Raw genomic sequence first — 12,838 nt, 5'->3', positions numbered from 1 at the left:
GAAGTGCTTAGGAGAGATGGCAGTGGGGTTGTTAACCAGATTGTTTAATAAAGTCTTGGAAAGTGAGAGGATGCCGGAGGAGTGGAGATTAAGTGTACTGGTTCCGATTTTCAAGAATAAGGGTGATGTGCAGAGCTATGGAAATTACAGAGGGATAAAGTTGTTAAGCCACACCATGAAGTTGTGGGAAAGAGTAGTGGAAGCTCGGTTGAGAGGAGAGGTGACGATCTGTGAGCAGCAATATGGGTTTATGCCAGGAAAAAGCACCACTGATGCGATGTTTGCTTTGAGAATGTTGATGGAGAAGTATAGGGAAGGCCAGAAAGAGTTACATTGTGTGTTTGTGGATTTAGAGAAAGCTTATGATAGGGTGCCAAGAGAGGAGTTGTGGCATTGTATTTTTTTTTTTTTTTTTTTTTTTTTTTTGTATACCTTGGTCGAGGCTCGTATGAGAGCTAACACACAACTCACAGCAAGGAGGCATGAGACAAGAGGGGCGGGAGTGGAAGGGACAAAACATTGGGGAACAGACACAGGTGAACTGTGGAAGGGAGAGGGATGGGGATGGGACGGGGAACATGGCGAGGGGAAGATGGACATTAAAGGGACTTTCAGGAAGGAAAGCAGGAGAATTGAAGGAAGTGGGCTTGGGTGGATTATCGGGGTAGAAAAGTTCGAGGATTTGGATGGGGGAAGATAAGAGGTGGTGGTGAACAGCTGTTTTGAAAGCCTGGAGGGAAGAATGGGAAAGAATAGAGTGAGGAAGTTTATTCCAAAGGCGGGAAAAAGAGGAATGAAAGAGTGAAGATGAGCAGTGATTCGTGATTTTGGTAGTTTTACCAGAAGGGGTTGTTGGCGGACCTTGAGCGCCCTGTGGAAATGTGGTTGGGACAAATCACAGAGAGAGCAGGGGGCAAGGCTGGAGAGGAGTCGGTAGAAGACAGAAAGACCACCGACCAACCTGCGGTGATTGAGTGAGAGGCCCAAAGACTCAGCTTCATTGCGGGAGATGCCAATGATCTTAAAAGCCCTGGTTTCGACAGCGTGAAGTCGAGAAAGGTGGGAGGCAGGAGCACCAGCCCAGAGGGGAGAGCAGTACTCCATCAGGCTACGGACAAAAGCTTTGTAAGTGGTCAGGAGCTCAAGAGGGCCGAGGAAGGACTTTGCACGACGGAGGATTCCCAGTCGGCGACTGGCTTTTGAGGCAAGGTTGGAAATGTGACTTTCCCAGGAAAGGTCATGGCAGATAGTGAGACCCAGAAGCTTGAAAGAAAAGACTTCTTCCAGAGGATTGTTGAGAAAGTGGATGGGGGGTTTTGTAAACGGTCCTTTCGAAGAGACATAGTGAGAGTGTGAGATTTGTCTGGATTGAAAGACATGTTCCACGTGTTGGACCAGTTTGTGATTTTATCCAGATCTGCAGTGAGTGAAGAAGCTGCTGCTTGCCGGTCTGAGGGATGACAGATGGTACGGCAGAGGGTGGAGTCATCGGCAAAGAGAAATAGAGGATTTTCCAGAGAGTCCGAGAGATCATTGATGAAAACCAGAAAAAGAACAGGGCCCAGAACGCTACCTTGAGGAACTCCAGCCTGCACAGGAAGAGGGGATGAAAGAACTCCATTTAGGGCCACACGTTGACTGCGACAGGAGAGGAAGTCTGCGAGCCATGAGTGGAGATGGCCTTGAATACCATGGGAAGAGAGTTTGGTGAGTAGGGCAGGGTGCCAGACTGTGTCAAAAGCACGTGATATGTCCAGGGATACGGCTCGGATTTCCTGTCTGGCATTGAGGACCTCCATCCATTGATGGGAGAGCAGTAGCAGCATATCTAGGGTAGAGTGACCTGGTCTGAAACCAAATTGATGATTGGAAATCAAGCCATTGGAGAAGAGGAAGGATTTCATGTCTGAAGCGATGATGGATTCCATAACCTTGCTGATGATTGGGAGAAGGCTGATTGGTCTGTAGTTGCAGGGATCTGTTTTTGCACCTTTTTTATGCAGGGCAGTGATGTTAGCAGATTTCCAAGCAGATGGCAGATGACCTTGGGAAAATGAGAGGGTGAATAGAACAGAGAGAGGGTGAGCAAGAGCAGAAGAGCAGGCTTTGAGGACACGTGGGCTGATGCCGTCTGGACCGGTTGCAGAATCTGACTCGAGGTTTGAAAGCAAGCTCTCCACCTTGTCAGGAGAAAAGGATACAGAGTCCAGGGACAGTTGGGTGCGACTGGGTAAAGTGGGTAGAGATAGTGATGGGTTTGGGACACAAGATTTAGCTGCAAACACCGAGTTTAGACATTCAGCTTTATCACGTGTGGAATCAGCAGTGCGGCCATTTGAGGTAAGGGAGGGGATGGAGGGGGATGAGGAAGTCTGGAGTGGTGGAGAAGTAGGTGAGGATCGTGCAGGATATGTATGAGGACAGTGTGACTGCGGTGAGGTGTGCGGTAGGAATGACGGACCGGTTTAAGGTTAAAGTGGGATTGCACCAAGGATCGACTCTGAGCCCTTTCCTGTTTGCAATGGTGATGGACAGGTTGACGGACGAGATCAGACTGGAGTCTCCATGGACTATGATGTTCGCGGATGACATCATGATCTGTAGGGAGAGTAGGGAGCAGGCTGAATCGAGCCTTGAGAGGTGGAGGTACGCACTGGAGAGAAGGGGAATGTTAGTCAGTAGGAGTAAGACAGAGTACATGTGCGTAAATGAGATTGAGGGTGGTGGTATGGTGCAGTTGCAAGGAGTTGAGGTGGGGAAGGTGGATTGGTTTAAATACTTGGGATCAACTGTCCAAAGTAACGGAGAGTGTGGGAGAGAAGTGAAAAGAGAGTGCAGGCAGGATGGAGTGGGTGGAGAAGAGTTGCAGGAGTGATTTGTGACAGAAGGGTAGCTGCAAGAGTGAAGGGGAAAGTATACAAGACGGTAGTGAGACCAGCTATGTTGTATGGTTTGGAGGCGGTGGCACTAACAATAAGACAGGAAGCGGAGCTGGAGGTGGCAGAGTTAAAGATGCTGCGATTCTCGTTGGGAGTGACGAGGATGGATAGGATAAGAAATGAGTATATTAGAGGGACAGCGCAGGTAGGACGGTTTGGAGACAAAGTGAGAGAAGCGAGATTGAGATGGTTTGGACATGTGCACAGGAGGGAAACGGAGTATATCGGGAGAAGGATGTTGAAGATGGAGCCGCCAGGCAGGAGGAGAAGAGGAAGGCCAAAGAAGAGGTTCATGGATGCGGTGAGGGCGGACATGCGGGTGGTTGGAGTGTCATTGGAAGATGTGGAGGATAGAGCGAAATGGAGACTGTTGGTCCGCTGTGGCGACCCCTAACGGGAGCAAGCCGAAAGAGGAAGAAGAAGAAGTGAATCTCAAAGCGGGGTTAAGCAATAATTGGTTCACTCTTTTTTTTCTCTTCTGTCGGTGTGTTTACAGAGTGCAGATGTCTGTCTATGATCGAAGAACTACTTAATTTCAATCGGATTATGTATTTTCAACACTGCAGCACATGAATTGGAACACCAACCTGCAATACAGCAATACTTTGGCTCTGAATTGGGCAAATTGTACAGAATCTCCTTCCAAACATGCGTGTGCGCAGAGGATTAAGGTAATTGTTTTTGTCTGCCTGTTTGGCAGTAAAACAAAATTGAAAATCATTCCAGACTGGAAACTTCGGTTTTAGCGACTTCGTTAAGGACACAACCAACAGGCACAAATAACGAATTTAACGTGTTGAATATGGTGGTGTAAAAGACGGTGCATCCGTGGCAGTAAACTTCCAAAAAAAAAAATTCCTTAGAGAGATAAAAAGTGAGAATTACACTGATTGTGAAAGCAATGATGCTCTGGAGCACAACTCTGATGCAACCTTACTTGGAAGGAAAGATTGAAATCCCAGCAATAAAGATAAGATGTGGTATCCTCCAAGGTGACAGTCTTTCCCCTTCTGTTTTATCTGGCTATGGACCCACTGAGTAACCTCATCATTGAACAAGAACATGAATACAGTCTTACATGCAACAGAAAAATAAACCAATGTCACCCGCAGGGTGACCCGTATCTTGCCAAAAGGTGACCACGTGTGACTTCTTTAAGGTCACACTGAGGTGAACAGAGCTGCTATCCACCAGGAGCGACTCCTTGAGGAATATCTGCCTACGAGAGATTCCGATGAGAATCGTTCTAGAGTAGAGTTCTTCTCATCCAAACTCTCTCTTCCTCATATGTGGCGACTTCAGTTTGTCATCACGCCAGTTGGCTAGGTGTGAGTACCTCTCTCACCTGTCATGGCACCTCAGCAAAAGCTTTCTGCGACTCATTAGGACTGACTCAATCGGTCAACTTCCCGACCCGGATCTCAACCAATGGTACTCCATCTCTTCTGGATCTGATTTTGACAAATTTCCCTGACAATATCTGCTGCTCTTCCTCTGCTCCAATCGGTTCTTCAGACCACGTCCTTGTCAAAGTGGACATCTCTCTGGCTGTTATCAGAGAACCACCTCACTGCCGTAGAGTCTGGCATTTCACTCGACTCGACTGGCAGGGTCTCCAAGCAGCACTCAAACTTATAGACTGGTCTCCTATCGCTACTTTTTCCAACATCAACTCATCCTGGGAATTCTTTCAAAGAAACTTGCTCTCCCTCATGCACAGATTTATCCCCTCTCGTGTTCAGTTGTCCAACCCTTCCTCCCGCCCTTGGTTTACTGAAGCTTGTGGCGAGGCAGTTGTCCTGAAACAACTTGCCTTTGCCTCATGGAAAGCAAACCCAACTGAGGGCAATCTCAGTTCCTTCCACAAAGCTCGGAACAAGTGGTGTGTATCCACCCTCAGGAGAGCCAGAAAACAACATCTTTCTCATCTCAAGTCTGAACTCTCAAACCTCTCTCCCTCCTCAAAATCCTGGTGGCGTTTAATCAAATCTGTTTCTGGTGTATGTTCCCCCTCCACCCCCTTCCTTACCTCAAATGGCCGCACTGCTGATACTGCACGTGATAAAGCTGAATGTCTAAACTCGGTGTTTGCAGCTAAATCTTGTGTCCTAAACCCATCACTTTCTCTACCCATCTTACCCAGTCGCACCCAACTGTCCCTGGACTCTGTGTCTTTTTTTCCTAACAAAGTGGAGAGCTTGCTTTCAAACCTCGACTCAGATTCTGCAACCGGTCCAGACAGCATCAGCCCACGTGTCCTCAAAGCCTGCTCTTCTGCTCTTGTTCACCCTCTCTCTGTTCTATTCACCCTCTCATTTGCCCAAGGTCATCTGCCATCTGCTTGGAAATCTGCCAACATCACTGCCCTGCATAAAAAAGGTGCAAAAACAGATCCCTGTAACTGCAGACCAATCAGCCTTCTCCCAATCATCAGCAAGGTTATGGAATCCATCATCGCTTCAGACATGAAATCCTTCCTCTTCTCCAATGGCTTGATTTCTGATCATCAATTTGGCTTCAGACCAGGTCACTCTACCATGGATATGCTGCTTCTGCTCTCCCATGAATGGATGGAGGTCCTCAATGCCAGACAGGAAATCCGAGCCGAATCCCTGGACATATCACGTGCTTTTGACACGGTCTGGCACACTTTACTACTCACCAAACTCTCTTCCCATGGTATTCAAGGCCATCTCCACTCATGGCTCGCAGACTTCCTCTCCTGTCGCAGTCAACGTGTGGCCCTAAATGGAGTTCTTTCATCCCCTCTTCCTGTCCAGGCTGGAGTTCCTCAAGGTAGCGTTCTGGGCCCTGTTCTTTTTCTGGTTTTCATCAATGATCTCTCCGACTCTCTGGAAAATCCTCTATTTCTCTTTGCCGATGACTCCACCCTCTGCCGTACCATCTGTCATCCCTCAGACCGGCAAGCTGCAGCTTCTTCGCTCACTGCAGATCTGGATAAAATCACAAACTGGTCCAACACGTGGAACATGTCTTTCAATCCAGACAAATCTCACACTCTCACTATGTCTCTTCAAAAGGACCGTTTGGAAACCCCCCCCCCCCATCCACTTTCTCAACAATCCTCTGGAAGAAGTCTTTTCTTTTAAGCTTCTGAGTCTCACTATCTGCCATGACCTTTCCTGGGAAAGTCACATTTCCAACCTCGCCTCAAATGCCAGTCGCCGACTGGGAATCCTCCGTCGTGCAAAGTCCTTCCTCGGCCCTCTTGAGCTTCTGACCACTTAGAAAGCTTTTGTCCGTAGCCTGATGGAGTACTGCTCTCCCCTCTGGGCTGGTGCTCCTGCCTCCCACCTTTCTCAGCTTCACGCTGTCGAAACCAGAGCACTTAGGATCATCGGCATCTCCCGCAATGAAGCTGAGTCTTTGGGCCTCTCACTCAATCACCGCAGGTTGGTCGGTGGTCTTTCTGTCTTCTACCGACTCCTCTCCAGCCTTGCTCTCCTGCTCTCTCTGCGATTTGTCCCCACCACATTTCCACAGGGCGCTCAAGGTCCGCCAACAACCCCCTTCTGGTAAAACTACCAAAATCACGAATCACTGCTCATCTTCACTCTTTCATTCCTCTTTTTTCCCGCCTTTGGAATAAACTTCCTCACTCTATTCTTTCCCATTCTTCCCTCCAGGCTTTCAAAACAGCTGTTCACCACCACCTCTTATCTTCCCCCATCCAAATCCTCGATCTTTTCTACCCCCGATAATCCACCCAAGCCCACTTCCTTCAATTCCCCTGCTTTCCTTCCTGAAAGTCCCTGTAATGTCCATCTTCTTTTCGCCATGTTCCCCGTCCCATCCCCATCCCTCTCCCTTCCACAGTTCACCTAATGTGTCTGTTCCCCACTGTTTTCTCCCTTCCACTCCCGCCCCCCTTGTCTCATGCCCCCTTGCTGTGAGTTGTGTGTTAGCTCTTATACGAGCCTCGACAAGGTATACAAAAAAAAAAAAAAAACATGAAAAATATGCGTTTGCCTCATAACGTCACCAAATGACGTCATAATGTCTCAAGCTTGACATATCTGGAAAGTATTCATCGAGTTGTTCAATTTGAGGTACTACACGATATGGTTCCTAAAACTTGAAAATTTGACCTTGGGGTCAAATATGTTTGACCTTAGGCGCTAACCATGAAGGTCAAGGCCAATCGCCACCAAAAATTAATCAGCTGAGCGCCAGACCATGAACTATATTCCCATGAAGTTTGAAGACGATCCGATCAAAATTACTCAAAAAATAAGGGTTTCGTCGACTCCCCTGATTTGCGACAAAGTGACCTTGACCTTGACCTTCAAAATTTTATGCGCTGAAAGGGACCTCTATAGTCCTCTGATATGCGAAGTTACAAAAATTTCCAATGATAGCTGTGCTCTGCAGAATTATTTATATGTGATTACAGACAAACAAAAAAATAACGTACAAGCTGACCAACATATCTTGCAAAAACTTCGTTTTGGCAAGATAATGACCAAAGAAACAAGAAACACACCTACTGTACATGGATGATCTGAAACTTCTCACGAAATAATAAATTGGCAGATCAACTGAAACTCGTAAAGCAATACTCGGAGCTCCTCCGAACAGAGTTTGGTCTTTATCAATGTGCCAAATGCACATTTGTCCAAGGAAAAAAAGACAACATCTTAATCGATCAAATTGCAACAAGATAGGAACTAGAAAACAAAGCATCATACAAATGCTTTGTAATAGAAGAAGGCCCCAGGTACAACACAAATGTGTATAATAATCAGCAAAGAGTACCTACGCAGAATAAGACTAATTCTGAAGTCGTACTTCTCTCCCAGAAACAAAACCAAAGCTATAAACCAACTTGCAGTACCGGTATTCCAATATAGCTGTGCTCTTGGAGATCATCAATTTAGACACCAAAACAAGGAAACTTCTATCTATTCACAAGATATTCTACAAAAACCAATGCATACCGAGGTTGCACTTGCCCAGACGATAAGGAGGAGGCGGTTTGATGGAGCTTAACCAAGTGCACAGAACATCATGTGGAGGATTAGTGGAGTATGTGAAAAGCCCAACAGACTATTGGATGAGATTTTGCATGAGTAAAAAATACAACAAACCAGAAAAGGGATCCTTAATCCATTTAGCAACAAACTTCCAAAACAGGTGCAAATACATCGTAAAATGAAACGGAAACAAACACAGCCCCAATGATTGTAAAGAAAGAAAAAAAAATTACAAAAACAAATATCAGCAGATATCCTCTGATAAATGGGAGAATGACAAAAGAGTAGGAAAGTTAAAAAAATACGACTTGACAGGATAAGAATCGATAAGGAAGGCTCATTGGAATGGTTAAGAAAAGGTCAACTTAGCTGGGATGGAGAACGAGTCATCATCAATGCTCAAGACCAAGGACACTACACTCATGCCTGAAAGAAAATGGCGGGATTGAGCCAATTGGACAAATGCAGGTGTTGTGGGGTAGAAACAGAAAGTATCAGTCACCTCCTATTGGGATGTAAAAAACTAATGTCGGAACAGCTGTACATAGAATGACATGACAGCGTCTGTCGAGTAATCCACTGGCACATCTGTAAACATTTCAACATCCATGTAAACCCAGAACAACCAAGGAAATGCAAACCAAATCTGATCCTTGTGAAAATTAACAAATAATGCTTACCTATGACAAGATGATCCCATCAAGTGTGGACATTGCAAACAAAACATTGCATCCAGACATGATGCTCAAATACAAAAAGGAAAAGTCGGCATCGTTGATTGAAGTTTCATTTCCCAATGACTGGACGAAATGCCACAGAAATCAGGAAAATGACCAAATACCAGGATCTGAAAAATGAGGTCAAGAGAATGCGGAAATTGAAGAAAGCTGAAATTATACCATTGATGGTCAGAGCTACAAGAATGGTGAAGAAAATACTTACTGAATACTTAAAAATCATTCCAGGCAATATCACTCCAAACGAGCTACAAGTAGAGGCTGTCAGAGGTTCAGTGAAAATTCTGAAAAGAGCCCTTGGAACAAGGATATGAACATGAAATTTCACAGTTTGGTTCATAAATCATGATCCTTTGCCAAAAACTAGAGGTGGAGGTTTCAAGTTTTGGGAGAATGTCCTCACACCTCCTAAAGCCCACAAATGGAGATAACAATCAGCGAGAGAATAAATAAAGCAAAGTGCAACAACAGCAGAATGTGCCATGCACAGTTTTTGAAACCATTGTTGCTTCAACAATTAAACATGGAATTGAGTCGAGGCAAAATACAAACAAATTATCACTCGTCTTAAATAGTGGTCAGGCGAAGAAATTGTAAGCATACATTTTGAAATGTCTTGAGTAGTCTGCCAGTTTGAAGTTTTAAAAGTTTATTCTGCTTTAGCCTTTTCATAGTAGTTCAAACTTTGTTTTATGAAATGTTCATTTGTATTTTGTTTAACAGCAGTTCACCCCACAGCATGAAATACAAATTATAGCACACTCTTGTTAATTTAAATATTTTGGGGCGACAGTTGAATTAAATCTTTAATATGCATTTATTAACCTCCTTTATTTTTCTGTGAAATGCAGTGTACGTTTTAATGATGGCATCAGTTATTTTACAAGTCAGAAAAAAACATTTTATCAAAATGAAAAAAAATATGTGGGGTTGGAATCCCCCAAAAATAACCAAACAACGTGGTAAAGACTGACAAGGTAGGAATGACACCACAATGCTTTTACGGATTGCCATCGCGACATCTCTTGACTGCCATCACGTGGACGGTAAACCTTCATCTAGGTGACGTCTTGGTCAACCCTTGTGAGGATGTCTATTAATTACGTACTGTGTGAACATGAGTTGGACGGCTAGTACATCTATTAATTACTTATTGTTGGACCGTGACTATGTCTGTTTTTAATTATCTTGATTAATTAGACCATCGGAACATACCTTTCAGACATTTCGACCTTTTGAGCCCAAGCACCTTTTTAGACATTTAGACCTTTTTGACTCCTTGATACCCTTTGGACCTTTTAAGACCCTTTAAACCTTTACACCCTTTTGAGTTTAGACCCTTAAGCCTCCAGAGACCCTCTAGAAACGTTAGACCCCCCCCCAGAACCCGAAGACCCTGTCGACCTTATCAACCCCATTTGAACCCGTAGGACCCGAAGATTCTTGTGAAGATCCAGATATGACAATTTTTTTAAGTGATTCTTCACCATTGAGAAATGGGGCGAAAAACGATATATAGTATGATGTCATAGAGTTGTGGATGGATGATGACAAAACTAGATGGATGAGGTGGTTCGGTGATGAGAACAAGGTGAGTAGATTTTGGTTCAGGTCCGGATGCAGATCCGGCCTATCGGTGGAATACAAAACGTAAACTGTTCAGCCTGGCGGAGGTATGCACTCCACCGAGTGCCATTCTCGTTTCAAGTGTATCACTAATTAATTGATTAAAATCGAAAAAATAAAGTAATAATGAAAATAGAATTATTTTTTTTAAAGGGGGACAGCACTAAAATAATAAAATTACTTTAAAAAGCAACTCTGATCAAAACGAAATTTATACATATTACATCCACACAAGTGGACTTATTTTGTAAATGTATTTTTTAACCGTACTGTCAATTTAAAATATATATTCTTTTTATCCATGTCTCGCGTAGCGAACGCTGACTCTAAGAGAGCTCTGCGTTGTTCTTGTTCTTGTTCTTCTTGTTCTTGTTCTTCTGGTGAAGCCAAAACCTTTAGGACGCGGCTCTTTTATATACAGGATCCGGATCTCCTTAAATACTAAACACCTGTACACATCCTCGCATTGACGGTGCCTTTTGAGAGCGTCTATCATGAACTTTTAATATATTCGGACATTTGCTTTAACGTTTCGAAAAGTTCACGTTACTATTTAAAAATTATTCCATTTAATGTGTTGTAATTTCATAAATACACGATTATCTCGTCATGAGCAGGAGCCTCCATGACGGGTTTCGCTATTGGCTCCATCAAGGCAAGGCACGTGACGAAATATCGGAAGTTGTTGTTATTGTTATTGTGATCAAAATGCTGTTTCGACTTTCTGAAATGAATTTTTAATCGCGTTGCAAACGCTGGCTTAAAGAGAGCTCCGCGTTGTTCTTGTTGTTCTTCTTCTGGTGAAGACAAAACCTTTAGGACGCGGCTCTTGGACACATTTGTCCTTGTTCTGTTGGTGTTGATTGTTTTTTAAGAGCAATTGAAAAAGTTGTTTTAGGTCTTGGATTTAAATGTATCAATGATGGGAATCATGTAAGCTGCATGAATAGGAATATTGTTCCAGAGCTTTGGGATGATAACTGACAACAAACAGCTCCATCACTGTAGCATTGTGGGGTTCAGGTGCCATTTCAAGTTGTGCTGTGGATGATAAGCAGAGTTTGATGGAAGAGCTTGTGTGCATGTAGTCATCCTTTTTTAGCATGGTTTTTGGCTTGGATGCGGTGAGAAATTAACCCTCAAAGGGTAGTAGTACACATGGGCACACCAGGCAACACTTAGTTAAACGCAGCCATTGACCTTCTTGTGGGAAAAGGTGGGGTGGTGGGAGGAGTAAGTAACTTTCTGAAACACCTTGTGTGCTCATGGTGCCACCTTGTGGCAAATCTTCTTGCTTCACTGTCAGTGGGACATTTTTAAGAAGAGATCTTATCACCCCCATGTGATGGGATTTGCCTGTTTTATCCAGCGAATGCTGAGTATCGAGTGACAAATCGGCACGTTCCGTTTTTTAAATTCTCTGTATGACTTGGCCAGGGTTGAAATAAAACAGCTGACTTCCCAGCCTCAGAGCGGCTGCTCCAAACGTAACGCCACTGAGTCTGGTTAATGCTTTTATCCATGTACCCAGAAAGAATGGTGATGCGTTTTATGAAAAATATTTTTATCTCTGTAACCAAGGTGAACGAGGTTCTGTTTTCACCCCTTTCTTGTCTGTTTATCTGTGTACAGGATATCTCAAAAAGTTGGGGATGGATCCGGATGAAAATTTGTGGGCAGGTTCGGTGTGTGATAAGGACAAACTGATTAGATTTTGGTGAAGATCCAGATCCGGATCCCACTACTACAATTTTTAAAGTGATTCTTCACCATTGAGAGATAGGGCCAGAAACGATATATAGCACGATATCTCAAAAAGTTGTGGACAGATTTCGATGAAACTTGGTTGACAGGTTGAGTGTGTGACAAGGAAGAAGTGATTCAATTTTGATGAAGATCCGGATTCCACTGCTGGAATTTTAAAAGTGATTCTTCACCATTGAGAGAGGGAGCTAAAATGATATACAGCACGATATCTCAAAAAGGTGTGGACGGATTCGGACGAAACTTGGTGGACACGTTGGATGTGTGACAAGGAAGAATTGATTCAGTTTTGGTGAAGATCCGAATACGGATCTGGATAAGAGAATTATTTAATTTCTGAAGTGATTCTTCACCATTGAGAGATGGGACCACAAACAATATCGCACTGTATAGCATGATATTTCAAAAAATGTACTTGGCTCGATATGTTCTCGTGGATCAGCCATTTCGGGACAGAGGAATGCGCTCTACCGAGTGCCCTTCTAGTTGTTTTTTTTATTCGTGTTCAACAGCTACTGTCTTTTGTTCTAGCATTGTGGGGTTCAAGCAGCCATTTGCTATATAATATTGTTTGTGTGTGTGCACATGAACTTGATGCATAATTGATGAGAAAAAAATACTTTTTCTTCTTTTGGCTGAAACACAGGACTGACAGCAGATGCACGTATTGTGATAAACCGAGCACGAATCGAATGCCAGAGCCACAGACTTACTGTAGAAGATCCAGTCACTGTGGAGTACATTACTCGCTACATTGCTGGCCTCAAGCAGGTAATTG

The 12,838-nt window shown here is 44.0% G+C and overlaps 1 protein-coding gene across 1 annotated transcript in view; it reads left to right on the top strand.

Moving 5' to 3' along the window:
• The window catches only part of PSMA7 (proteasome 20S subunit alpha 7), a 32,239-nt gene that overhangs the window by 8,089 nt on the left and 11,312 nt on the right, over window positions 1-12,838 (top strand). Inside the window, exon 3 of the mRNA XM_085879511.1 lies at window positions 12,707-12,831. Coding sequence (XP_085735637.1) covers window positions 12,707-12,831 — 125 coding nt within the window. The remainder of the gene's footprint in view (window positions 1-12,706; window positions 12,832-12,838) is intronic.

The sequence above is a fragment of the Eptatretus burgeri genome, chromosome 4 (assembly GCF_056783735.1).
Source record: "Eptatretus burgeri isolate ZD-2024b chromosome 4, Ebu_testis_v1, whole genome shotgun sequence".
Taxonomy (NCBI): domain Eukaryota; kingdom Metazoa; phylum Chordata; class Myxini; order Myxiniformes; family Myxinidae; genus Eptatretus; species Eptatretus burgeri.
Note: the sequence above shows the minus strand (reverse complement) of the source record. Positions and strands in the feature narration are given on the sequence as shown.